Source organism: Macaca nemestrina, chromosome 13 (genome assembly GCF_043159975.1).
Source record: "Macaca nemestrina isolate mMacNem1 chromosome 13, mMacNem.hap1, whole genome shotgun sequence".
Classification (NCBI taxonomy): Eukaryota; Metazoa; Chordata; class Mammalia; order Primates; family Cercopithecidae; genus Macaca; species Macaca nemestrina.
Genome location: NC_092137.1, coordinates 39,354,111 through 39,368,126, shown reverse-complemented (window position 1 = coordinate 39,368,126; position 14,016 = coordinate 39,354,111). Strand labels below are relative to the sequence as shown.

General features: G+C 34.8%; 1 protein-coding gene across 14 annotated transcripts in view; it reads left to right on the top strand.

Moving 5' to 3' along the window:
• LOC105464888 (mitogen-activated protein kinase kinase kinase kinase 3) overlaps nucleotides 1–14,016 on the top strand; it is a 187,300-nt gene that overhangs the window by 130,403 nt on the left and 42,881 nt on the right. For all 14 annotated transcript variants that reach the window (XR_011611629.1, XM_071076576.1, XM_071076580.1 and 11 more), the window contains 3 exons: nucleotides 7,004–7,062; nucleotides 13,507–13,545; nucleotides 13,952–14,005. Coding sequence is in view for 13 of the 14 variants with exons in the window: in XM_071076576.1 (XP_070932677.1) it covers nucleotides 7,004–7,062; nucleotides 13,507–13,545; nucleotides 13,952–14,005 (152 nt within the window). In the remaining variant the exon portion in view is untranslated. The remainder of the gene's footprint in view (nucleotides 1–7,003; nucleotides 7,063–13,506; nucleotides 13,546–13,951; nucleotides 14,006–14,016) is intronic.

The window sequence follows — 14,016 nt, the reverse complement described above, 5'->3', positions numbered from 1 at the left end:
CAGTATGTATTGCAGATATGAGAGAAGGAGAAGAGCTTTGGGGCCCATGTGGCTTATCTGGCTTCTGGGAGGGACTAAGACTAATGTCAGTATTGTGTAGGAACATTGTAGATTCTTCAGGAAGAAAAGGGACAGATGCTGGCTCTGTTTCATGGGAATTGGAAACAATTGCCAGCACAGAGCACAGGTTTGAGAGATGTCAGGCAGACAGCTGAGATTTTGGAATTATACTAATCTGGGATTCCGTTTTTAAAAAGTAGATTTAAATTATCAAAGAGGAAGTGATAGATGAAGCCACAAAATTGCATATGTTCCCCATTGTTAAATCTGAAAAAAGAGTGCAAAAAACTGGTTACCATAGTGGATGATGCCTATGTTTAACATTCAGGTAGAACCAACATTGGAGGTAGGGAAGAAGCAGTTGAAAAGCTAGGAGAGCCAGTAAACGCACTATCTCAAAAAAAAGAGGGGATGTGTTCAATGGCCTAAAGACACAAAATGTGTGAGAATTGAGAATTAACCCATAGGGCCAAGTGAGATAGAATGTCTGAAGAAAACACAATCGGTGATTGCTGGATTGAAAATGTCTTCAGAATTAGACATCTAGGGTAGAATGACAATTAGTGAAATTTATTGCAGAAATAAAGACAACACAATCAACATTTTGAATTGATTCTAGTATTTATTAATATCCTCCATGTAGAAAAGATAACAACAAAACTGGAAACATAATACTTTAAAATTACAGAAATTTGGCCGGGCACGGTGGCTTACGCCTGTAATCCCAGCACTTTGGGAGGCTGAGGCGGGCAGATCACGAGGTCAAGAGATCGAGACCATCCTGGCCAACATGGTCAAACCATGTCTCTACTAAAAATACAAAAAATTAGCTGGGCGTGGTGGCATGTACCTGTAGTCCCAGCTACTTGGGAGACTGAGGCAGGAGAATTCGCTTGAACCTGGAAGGTGGAAGTTGCAGTGAGCCAGGATTGTGCCACTGCACTCCAGACTGGCAACAGAGTGAGACTCCATCTTAAAAAAAAAAAAAAAAAAATTACAAATACTCTTTTCTCTGCCACATGTGGAACTAGCCTAGTAACTTGAATAAGTTACCACATTATGGCTTTGTTCCCTGTAACTGCTCCCACCTTCATCCCTGCTCCCTGCCCTGTAATCAGGAGTTTCTTGTGGTACAGGGGAGCAGTTGACAGGGGTCTTGTGACAATGGAGGGATTTAGGGACTGTTAGGCTAGTTCTGGCAGAAGAGGATGAATGAAATATTTGTCAGAGTATACAACTTACAAAATCAACCTTAAAGCTCACTCCCAATGGTAACAAAAGCTAACATTTATCTACAGGTTTTTATATACCAGGCATTATTCTAAGCATTTTAGATATATTAGTATTCTTGTTTTACAAATGAGGTGATTTAAAGTGCAAGGAAGCTGAAATTCGTTACTCTTTAGCTAAGAATAGCAGAGCTAGGATTCCTAAGCAGCCTGACTCAGGAATTCAAAACTAAACCACTGTGCTGTATCGCCTCTACCCAACATCATCAGTATATGTTTTTAAAGTAAAAACATACTGGGCCCCCCACCTTTTAAAAATAAATATATATGTCGGATGGTTATGTTTTGTTTCGTTTTTTTTTTTTATTGTGGTAAAATACACATTACAAAATTTACCATTTTAATACTTATGTCTACAGTCCAGTGGCATTAAGTACATTCACATTGTTACACAGCTGCCACTGCTCTCCATCTTCAGAATGATTTCATTTTCCCAAACTAAAACTCTATACTCATGAAACAATAACTCCCCATTCCTTTTTCCCTCCAGCCCCTGGCAGTGAACACTCTGTTTTCTGACTATGAATTTGACTTCTCTAGTTATCCTGTATAAAGTGAAATCATAGCATATTTGTTCTTTTGTGACTGGCTCACTACTTAGCATAATTTCATAGTATCTTCAGGGTTCCTCCGTGTTGCAGCATGTGTCAGAATTTCCTTTTTAAGGCTGAATAATACTCCATTGCATGTAAATACCACCTTCTGTTTATATATTCATCTATTGATGGACAGTGAGCTGCTTTTACCTTTTGGCTATTGTGAATAATGCTGCTATAAACATGGATATACAAATATCTGTTTGAGTCCCTGCTTTCAACTCTTTTGATATGTAACTAGAAATGGACTTGTAGTTCTATCTTTAATTTTTTGAGAAACTGCCATACTATTTTCCACAGCAGCTGCAACATTTTTACATTTCCACCAGCAATGCACATGACTTGTAATTTCTCCACCTCCTCATCAACACTTGTTATTATCCTCTGTTTTGTTTTGTTTTTAACTTTTGATAATAGCTTTCCTAATGGGTATGAAGTAGCCACAGTTATTTCTGTGTTCTAATGTTATCAATTCTAAAATCTTGGCACTATGAACAAGATTTCTTCTCTTACAAATGCTTGTGTGACCACTAAAAGCCTGAGGAATCCAAAATGTCTGGCCCTCATCTTAGCTGGCAATTGGCACCAAGGTAAAAACCCTAAATTCCTTTGGGACCAGAAGGAACATTTACCCCTTTAAAGACCTTGCTGCGTAAACATTCCATATTACCCGTGATTTCTGGTTGTTTTAAATGCCAACTGTATTTATTTTATGATTTTGTAAATGAATTTAGAATATTGTATTTCAACTTCTGTGCTATCCAAAAGTGCTCTTGTAAAAAAAAAAAAAAAAAAAAAATCAGGTAATTAATATATGAAGCCAGAAGAATAGGGCTCGATTTTTTAGAATTGACAGGATGAGAATTTTTGAAAGATGCCTGAGTTTAAAACAAAAACTCACTGTAAGTTAATTAAAAGAGTTTTGCCCATAACAATAAAAATTGGTTTGTCTGATCAGCAAAATGCTGTCTTCAGATTAAAAGGTTATATTACACATCCATCTTAACTGATGCTATTTTTTTCTAATTTGCATAGTTTTACTGGCTATTTAAGCCCATATACCAATAAAAAAAAATTGAAAGTTAATTCTGTATAAAACACTATGTTGACCCGGCGCGGTAGCTCATGCCTATAATCCCAGCAGTTTGGGAGGCCAAGGCGGGCGGATCACTTGAGGTCAGGAGTTTGAGACCAGCCTGGCCAACATGGCAAAACCCTGTCTCTACTGAAAATACAAAAATTAGCTGGGCATGGTGGTGCATGTCTGTAATTCCAGCTAATTGAAAGGCTGAGGCAGAAGAATTTCTTGAACCCAGAAGGCGGAGGTTGCAGGGAGCTGAGAATCGCGCCTCTGCACTCCAGCTTGGGCAACAAAGCAAGACTCCATCTCAAAAACAAACAAAAACCCAAAGAACACTTTGTTAATGGCTATGGAGAGGAATAAATAAATAGTAACATAATCATTGCTCTGAAGAAGTATATAGTATACCTCACCTTGCCAGTATTCATTTTCGAGCCTGCAGTACAAAAGTCATGTTATTCAATTTTCAGGCTCCTTAATCTGCTTTTGTTAGTCAGAATCCTAACTTAATATTCTGACTCTACTTGCTTTTCTTACTTTTTAAGAAATAAAAAATATTTGAATTATCCTGGATCCATCCCCTCTCTATTTCTATAAATCATCTACTGCATTACAAGGTATCTCACTAACAACCTTATTTGTGCCATAATTTTCTCATTTTTGATGGGAAAATATTTCTCCTGTTCTTTTTCTTGGTCAAAATATATTGCTCAAGTATTTTTTTCTTTTGTGTTTTTGTAGTGAACTGTATCAATTCTATTGACTTCCTGCTGCTTTCTCATCAGGTATAGACTTAAATCTCCCAAGGGGATTTTTTTAAAACTACAATAAGATGTTTTTGGTCATATGCTTTTCCTTTTCCAGTGCTCCATGTTACATCCTATGTTCATTTTCAGTTTTCTCACACGAAATAGTCTCCCGTTCATTAAAATGAACTATTGAAATTAGGACTTTGCAACCTAAATAGATATTTTAATTGGGCTAGGATAACGATCTTGAACTTTTAATCTGTACTAGGTTATTGCATGTTTTCAGCTCTTGTTACTTATTTGACTCTACTGTGTAAACATTGTCATTCATTAACAAGTTGATGCCTGATTAGCGCTACTAACTTTTTTTATGCTGTCATACTCAAGTGTTTCTTGTTTAGCTTATAAAGAATGACCGTAGGATACCATCATCTTGGGATAGTTTGAGTGCCTTTCCAAGCATTATTTTGGTAGCATTTTTCTGATATGGAATAACTTCCAAATCCTTTTTGAAAAGCATTTTAGATCAGTCTTTCTTGGACTGCACCAAAGACATATAATTAACTACTAACTTTGCCCTGGTTTCACTTTTGTTCCTTTCCTTTTTATTTCTTCTCATTTTCCTTATCCGATTTTCTGTCTGAATTCCTGTCAGATAATAGGTGCTCGGTAAACAATGGTTGTATTAAATGAGATTAGAAACGTTTTAGAAGGATTTAAAGTAATATTTTACTTATGGTATTCCTGGCACATTGTTTTAGTTCCATGGTTGCTATAACATAGTTTAGGGAGAAGAAATTGTTAAAGAATGAGCCCCTTTGAATTTCACCTTTCCTGGTAAGACTTGGGACATGACCCATTTAATCATCAGACTTGGATCTATCTACAACTTCTCTCCTGGCCTGAATGTTCTCTATATGAGCCTATACTCAATTTTCTATTAATGTATTGCTTTAGTTATTTTAGATACTTTTCTTACCTTTCTAAATATACTGCTGATCTCGGTTTTTTTGGGGGTTTTTTCTGGTTTTTTTTTAATTAATTAATTAATTTTTTTTGAGATGGAGTCTCTGTCTGTCGCCAGGCTGGAGTGCAGTGGCGTGATCTCAGCTCACTGCAACCTCCGCCTCCCGTGTTCAAGCAATTCTCCTGCCTCAGCCTCCCAAGTAGCTGGGACTACAGGCTCGAGGCACCACGCCCAGCTAATTTTTTGTATTTTTAGTAGAGACGGGGTTTCGTCACGTTGGCCAGGATGGTCTCTACCTCCTGACCTCATGATCCACCTGCCTCGGCCTCCCAAAGTGCTAGGATTACAGGCGTGAGCCACCGCACCTGGCCTATTTCCTTTATTTTTAATCATTATTACCAGCCTTTTACTTACGTATCAGATGAGCTGAATATTCTACGACACATCTGTGTTTATATAACAGAAGCCATGGCCACTCCACACGAATGTGTGCTTTTGGAAGCTGTCATTTGATTAAAGGCTTAGAGATTATATTGGCTAAAAATGTAGCTGGTCTGATAGAGGGCCCACTTATCCATAGCTGAAGAAAACAAATTTTGTGTTTAACTTAATACTTCTCTTTACTGAATACTGCAGTTTAAGAATTCAATAGTAAAGTCATGACCACTTAAACTGTGCAGTTTTGTGGTAACAATGATTTTATCTTATTAAGATATATCATTACAAATTAAAGAGTACAGATGTCCTTTTTCATTAGAATTTCGTGTCATACCAGTGTGACAGTCAACTAATCTTTTTTATGATGTGTTATCTTTTCTGACACTGATAAGAACACTTACTGTTATGCCTGGAAGAACACAAATATTGAAGAAGACAAATTTGAGTCTTGTCTGAACCAGGATTTTGATTTTAATTTTCATCAGATATTTTTTTGACAGATCTTGGAATATTTAAATTTTAAAGTGCTTTTCTCTTAAATGTAATGTATTGCTTAAAATCCTTATATTCTGAGGCTTAGTATTTTTTGTGATTTAGAATTAGCTTTATGTATGTTAATGAGGCTGAAGTTTTATTTATGGGAAAATAAACAGTTGGCATTTGAACAAGCATTTATTTATGGTGCAGTCAGTTTGTGCCAGGAACAATGCTAGACCATAGGCTGTAAGGAAAGAAGATAGATTTGATCATTTCCCATTGTTTAAGGAGCTCACTTTTACAAACATGTAAATAGATTAAAATGCAGCGTAAGTGCTAGAGGAGCCCTGTGTGTTGAATGCTGTGGAGACTTGGAGAAGGCTGCAGATAATCTTCCCTGGCAGTCTTGGAAGGCGGCTACTCCAGGGTGACTTTTGTGTTAAGCCCTGATCATGAATCTGAGAATATCTTGTAAAAGTAAAAAGCACTTTAAATACGCTATTTTCCAATGTAAATAAGATTCATTTTTAAAATGTCAAATATTCCCCCTTAATGGTTAAGACAGTGCGTAGATTACAGTGACTCTTTAAGAAGGGGACAAAAGGCAGCTTTACTTCATGCTTTTCATGGTTGTTGGAAAGCAGGTTTCTTTTTCTCAAGAAGGCATTTGAGTTGAGCATGTGTACTGTTCATCCTTTTACATGTTAATTCTTAACACTCTATAACCCACAGCATTAAGTCGGAAAGTGTTTAAATAGTTGAGGAACTGCCTTAATACTCATTTGAAGTTTTGCTTTTATACTCTTAACAAATTATTAAAAGTCCTTCAATACAGTGTATAATATTGTACAAGTTCATATATGTAATTTACTTTTAAAATAACACCCAATTTTATATTTTAAAAAATTATTACCTACGTGAAATAGCAGTAGAAATATGTGAATGTGTATATATACATAATTATTTTAGATACTATATACAAAGTAAACCAAGATTTTTGTTGCTTATTCACTTCTCTGAACATTTTTGCTTCATTATAACTGGAGAATAAACACCTTATTTGAGCTTTTTTCTTTCTAAAAACTGATTTTTCCAAAAGTTAAAGTAACAGTAACCAAAAATGAAACTTTGCATATATTATTCAGAAAAATTCCAAGAAAAACACTCAAATAATAAAATACTTAAATCAGGACGATGAACTCATGAAATCCTTCTTTTTTAAGAATGTATAGCAATACAGATTTATTTGGGGGTCTGGGGCTTGTCCTTTAAAAATAATATATATTAATGTATCATGGTATGTGATATACTACTATTGTGCTAAATATTTTATTTTGTACTATTAGGATCTGCAACTGGAATATGGACAAGGACACCAAGGTAGTTACTTTTTAGGTGCAAACAAGTAAGTAAAGTTCTTTTAAAACTTAATTTAAATTCAAGAATGATTAAGTTGTCTTTAATATTGTATTTTAATATTTAAGGTAGAAAATTGTATTAGGCTGGTAGATGTATTTTACAATATGCATTTAACGTTTTTGCATTGCTTCCTTGCTCATTATTTAGTTAATAGTTGTCACAATGGGAAGCATCAACATAATTTTTTTATATCAAGCTGCTTTGCTGATCTTGTATGTTAGAGAAAAACCACGTGTATTGCCACTGAAGGCAGATATATGTTTTAGCAATTTATTTCTAAACTTGATCTGTTTATTTCTTATAAAACTTGCTTTGATACATCTCTTAAGATGGGTTGGTCACTAAAAACAGCTGGAATTATTCATACAACTTAGAAATCTTAACTTTTTGGCTATACTGCTTTTTTAAAGTAAGATAGTAGTTAAAATGTGTGTCTGAATTCTTAAAAGTTACCAATCTATGCAGTGAATAAATTCAACAGTTATTTAATGCCTCTTCTACACCAGGCACTATCTAGTTGATAGAGGCACACAGGTTAAAAGGCAGCTTACAGACATTAACAATTTAAATTGTTCATTTGCCAGGTATGACGGGAGACAGAACTTTGCTATTCCTCTTAGAGTCTCATTTTCTAAGTTTGTGGATAAATTGTCATAAAAACTAATTTCTAAGGGAATATAATTTAAATTACCAAGATCTTCCAGCAATGCATATATTATTTTAATAATCAGAACAACTTAAAATTTCATTTTTCTTTTTTTTGAAGCAGGCAAGTCTCACTCTGTTGCCCAGGCGAGAGTGATGTAATCTCGGCTCACTGCAACCTCCACCTCCCAGGTTCAAGTGATTCTCACGCCCCAGCCTCCCAGTAGCTGGGACTACAAGCGCCCACCACCATGCCAAGCTAATTTTTTGTATTTTTGCAGAGCCTGGGTTTCACCATGTTGGCCAGGCTGGTCTCAAACTCCTGGCCTCAAGTGATGCATCAGCCTCAGCCTCCCAGAAGGTGCTAAGATTACAGGTGTGAGCCACCATGCCTCGCAAAATTTCAAAATATTATTTCAGTTGCATTAGAGAGTTGAGACATATATATTCCCATATTTTAAGTTAAGCAGTTGAGAAATAGTAACTAAAGACAAATAGCTTAGTTTTAACGGTAATAATGCAAAATCATGTGTTTTTTTTTAATAAACTAAATACCAAATGTTTTTTACTTAAATATACTATCCTTTCCTAACACAGAGAAAAGGCTTTAATAACAACCTAGAGAAATATATTAGTTTTTATTTAAACCGAACTTCAGTTAAATACTATCAGAATTTTTTAAATATTATTAGCTTTGATACTATTATTAAGTCATTATTATTATTAGCATTTATGTTTTTTAAATGGAAAATAAGTGTAAAATTTTCTTGGTAGAAAAATGAAATTTTACCTAAATAGTAGCTATTTGTGATTTATAAATTGTCTTAGTTTGTTGGTGAAAAACAAAGGAAAGTTTGTCTCATAGTGGATTAGCAAATAAAAAAAATTTTGAAGGGTTTTTATGTTCTTTTCTCTAAATATGAGGTCACTAATTTTAAGGACCTTGTTAGCAAATTTTAGTGTATTTTAAGAGACTGAAAAATTTGGAAAATATTTTTTACCTTTTTTGATTCATTTTAAATATATTTTTAAAATTTGTACATGTAAAGTACAAAAAAAAAAAATGTAGCCCCTCACTAAATGCTTTTCCAGATTCCTTAGTTCCCATTGTCTGATTTCTGATCGTTAGACATTTTCATAGTGTATAGTTATTTTGGCTAGGTAAAATGTTAATTATTTGCCCAACCTTCATTTTTTGATTAATTGGATCCCTGCTTAAGGAACTGTATTCTATATAATGAACCCTTGGCAAGGTAGGTTGGCCAAAAGTTTGCTCTTGGGCTGTGTTTCGTGTGTAGATTTAGACATACATGTGACATGAGCATGGATGTAGCACTTCTCTTGCTGTATTGATATGTCTGCTTTATTCTTGTGATTAGGCAGTGTTTTAAAAAAAGGTATTTCCTGCTTTCTCCATAGGTGATCGGGCAGACAGATTTCCATTGATGGGTTTCTACCTATTCCAGACCATGCAGGAACTATCTAATTAGAATTGTTAACATAGGACTTTTCTTTTTCTAACAAGAAGCATATGTATTTTGACTTACACTTACTTGTCTCCTTTTCTTTGGAATTCTAATCTCACTAAGGTCAGCTTTTCTGATAATTTATTTAAAACCAACAAAATACTATTTTTAAAAGAAAACACTAGGCCGGGAACAGTGACTCATGCTTTTAATCCCAGCACTTTGGGAGGCTGAGGCGAGTGGATCACCTGAGGTCAGGAGATTAAGACCAGCCTGGCCAACATGGCGAAACCCCGTCTCTACTAAAAATACAAAAATTACCTGGACATGGTGGCACATGCCTGAGGTCCCAGCTACTCGGGAGGCTGAGGCAGGGGAATCACTTGAACCCAGGAGGCAGCAGTTGCAGTGAGCCGAGATCGTGCCATTGCACTCTAGCCTGGGAGACAAGAGTGAAACGCCGTCTCAAAAAAAAAAAAAGAAAAGAAAAGAAAACATTAAATTATTTATGTTTTGTTTTAATTTAGGGCAAAAAATGTTGAAGGTAAATTTTCTTCTAATAAGTAATAGTTAAAAGAGTACATTGAATTACACAATTCCTGGCACAGTTGAGTATAGCAGTAGTAAATGCCAGATGGCTTTTCTTATAAACTACATGACTTTGAGAAATTTACCTCTATTATTGCTAGTAAAATGGATAATATAATAGTACCTGCCTCATAGGGTGCTAAGGATGAAATGGAATAATCACTATAAAGCATTTAGCACATTTAGGACTTAGTAAATACTTATTAGTTGCCCTTATTTATGGTAGTTATTCAGTAAATAATTGTTGATTGTATGAACAAGTAGATAATATGAGTGAATAAAACTGCTCTTTAATTTTAGAGAAATAGGGCTTTTTTGTTTGTTTGTTTGAAATGTAATCGGGGCAGTACTTACAGATTGGGGACAGTTAGACAGTTTTGAAAGATGTTAATAACCTGCAGACTGATTCCTTAGCTAATGAGAATATGCTGAGTATTTTGGTGGTCGTTTTAGACCTCTCCCATATCTGTTTGTACATTGTCTCATTTTTAACCTTTTCATCAAAATTTCTTACTCATTTTAGATTGACTTAGAATTCAGCATCTGAAAGCGTTGTTTTTGTTCTGCTTTGTTTTGTTCTTTACTTTCTAAAACTTCCATAAGAGAAGAATTCAAGTGGACTAGTGAATAGTGACATTGTTTATTGTGTAACACTCAATCTTGGTGAATAAATCAGTATCACATTTTCTCCAGTGCTCTCAAGATGCAATATTTACTGTAAACAGACTTTTTAGCAAATTTAGCCATATTTCATTTTCTCTTTTATAAAGCCTAAAAAGTAAATCATGCATCCTACTTTTCATTAAGACTGTATTAATTCTATAATTTCTTTAATAAAATATCTTAACACATAATGGAGATTTATAGGTGAATGGATTAAAATGTACATATGAATCCCTGGGCCATGGGCTATCTTCTTTTTCATATTCACTTACTCAACCATTCAACCGTTGTTTTATTGTTAGAGAACTCCCAGGAAGATTCTTTTTAAAAAAGTGAAATGCTGGCCGGGCGTGGTGGCTCACGGCTTATGCCTGTAATCCCAACACTTTGGGAAGCCGAGGCAGGTGGATCACTTGAGGCCAGGAGTTCAAGACCAGCCTGGGCATATAGTGAGACTCCGTGTTTACTGAAAATACAAAAATTAGCCAGGCATGGTGGTGTGCACCTGTAATCCCAGCTACTCGGGAAGCTGAGGCACGAGAATTGCTTGAACCTGGGAGGTGGAGGTTGCAGTGAGCCAAGATCATACCACTGCACTCCAGCCTGGACCAAAAAAGTGAGACTCAAAAAAAGGAAATAAAGTGGAATGCAGTATAAATCCAAATAAATATGGTATATTTTAAATTATCATCGTATATTCAAATCCTAATATTTTCTATTGTAAAAAGAAATATCTCAAAAAAGATTGTCATGTGCTTAACAAAAAAGTATTTTTTCACATTTAAAATTACATAAAAGCCCACTGTACAGTTCAGAGGCACTATGTTTAATTTGGTAAAATAGTTTAAAGCAGCACTTCTCAAATATTTGGTCTCATGTTTTTTTACAGTGTTTAAAATTATTGAGGATTCCAAAGAGCTTTTGTTTATAGGGGTTATAACATCAATATTTATAGTATTAGAAATTAAACTTAGAACTTTTCAAAATGTTAATATATTTTTTAAATAATAATATTATTTGTTATAAATAACATACTTTTTTGTGTGTGTTTAAAACAAAATCTCCATTCTTAAGGACCAGTTCAAATGCCACGTCTTTACAGTGGTTTCTTATAACACCACTGATTTCTCTCCTGAGACTCAGAGGCAACGAATGATTGCCATAAAAGGTTTTATTATATATGTCCGTACACTGCAGCACAGTTTTTGTTGAGGTCCACTGATAACACTTTTTATGAAAAAAATAGCTATTTTTTATGAAACAAAATATTAGTAAGAAAAGTAGCATTGTTTTACTTTTTTTTTTTTTTTTTCAAGTCTTCTTAATAGAAGACAGCTAAATTCTCATGTCTGCTACTGCATTTAATCTGTTGTGGTATCACATATCTTGTAGTCGCTGGAAAACTCCAGTGTATACTCATGAGAAAATAAGAGCAACAAAGGTATTACATATTGTGAAAATAGTTTGGACCTTGCAGACCCCTACAGGAGACTAAGAGACCCCAGGATTTTTATAACCACAATTTGAGAACTGCTAGTTTAAGGAAATGTTACTTAGACAATAATAATAAAGAAAATAACTAATCAAAGTCCCAACTCTGCCCTAAATTACCTTTCTAAGCACTTTACTACATTAATTCAGTAGATCTTCTGACAGCCACTTTGGAATAAGTACTGAGGTGATTTCCACTTTACATAGCTGCAAACCGAAGCATAGAGAAATCAGAGTAACTTATCCAGTGCCGTATCCTGTGATGGTGAAGGCAGGATTCAGATTCAGACCATCTTGGCTTTAAAGCCTGTCTTCATTTTGCTCTACTGCCTCTAGACAGAAGCTCCTGCTTTCTTAGAGTTGGCCCTTGGAGAACTTTGTGAATAAGATAATATTTGACTATAGTATCTCACTTTTTGTATCTCCATAATAGGGCTTGCAATTAGTTTATGGTTTTCTTATAGGATTTACCACTCTGGAGTCATAAGTTTGTCATTTTTTTAAATTTAAATTGTTGTTAATCTGGGCTAATTAAAATATTGATGCCTAAAAACTGTTCTATTAATTACTTACAGTAGATAACCATACCTTTCAGTTTCTCTAGTTTTATGTTTTGTAATTTTAAGGGCAGTTTTTCCTGATGTGTATTAGGAGGGAAAATGATTAAAAGGTGCTACCTTGTAACTTTTAGGGAGAGTAAAATTTTTGCTGACTCACTTTTATCCCAGTAGTGTATTAGTAACTATATTTATCTTCCCTATTAGCTCTGAGAAGTCTATTGAGTCTTTATGCTTGAAGAGTGTAATTTAGGAGGTGGGCTGCATGAACTTGCAGTGAAAAGAAGTAAGGGAACTTCAGGAATGCCATAAGTTCTCTCTTACATTCCTGAAAATTAAAGTTTTGTATACTGCTCCTAATGGTAAAATCCTCGACCTGGTCTGATACAGGCTTAGTCTCCCAAAAGTGTAAATGTGTTTGCCCGTGCACCACTGGAGAACAAATCCTTCAGGTAAGTGAGTGTCTTCCGTGAAGGCAAAGTGCTACTACATTCATGTATTCACATCACATGCATGCATGCTTCTGCAGAGAGATCCAACATGGTGAGTTTCATTTTGTAGGATTGCCTGAGAGCATGATGTTATTTTAAAGTGTGTCACCTTCCTTATTTTAAGAAAAAGAAAAGTGTATGTAATTTCAGGTGTCAGGTATAACATTCCAGGTAAAATTTGAATCCTGGAAGCTCCTGACTATGACCCTGCAATTATTGTTTTGTCAGTACTGTTGTGACATTCCATGGTGAGTTGTCTTCTGTTTGAATTGGTATTTTTCAATAAATATTAGGATTTCTTTTGTTCATTTAAAATACATATATAAAGACATTAGCAACAGGAAAATAGAGGTCTCTCATTCAATATAACTTGATGTTTTATGGTTGCTGAGGTGATCACTAGCAAATTTTCAGTAAATGGTAAAAAGTAATCATTCAAAAAATGTGTGGATAAGTTTAAAGTGATACACATTCGATGTTCCTTTGATAACTTACTCACATTATTTTTGTTTTTGTTTTTTATTTTAAGGAGTCTTCTCAAGTCTGTTGAAGAAGAGTTGCATCAGCGGTAATTTTAATTTTTAATCCTAAAGTACTTTACGTCACAGACAAGTAAAGGCAGTTTGCCCCCTTCTCTGTTATGTAGCCTATTTGTTTGAGTTGTCTTTGTTTTTCTTTAATAGAGATAGGGGCTTGCTCTGTTGCCCAGGCTTGATTGCAGTGGTGTGATCATAGCTCGCTGCAGCCTTGAACTCCTGGGCTCAAGCGATCTTTCCACCTCAGCCTCCCAAGTAACTGACATCACAATCCACTGCTCCCAGTTCCTTGTTTTAATTCTGAATCTATCCTATCCTATAAAGATGTAGAAATAAAATTTTATCTTATGGTAGCTTTTCCTGCATTTTCTAAAATTTCTTCTTACACTGTTTTGGTAAAATCCATTTAATAACAATGACATTATTCTTTTTATTTAGAGGACACGTGGCACATTTAGAAGATGATGAAGGAGATGATGATGAATCTAAACAGTAAGTTCTGT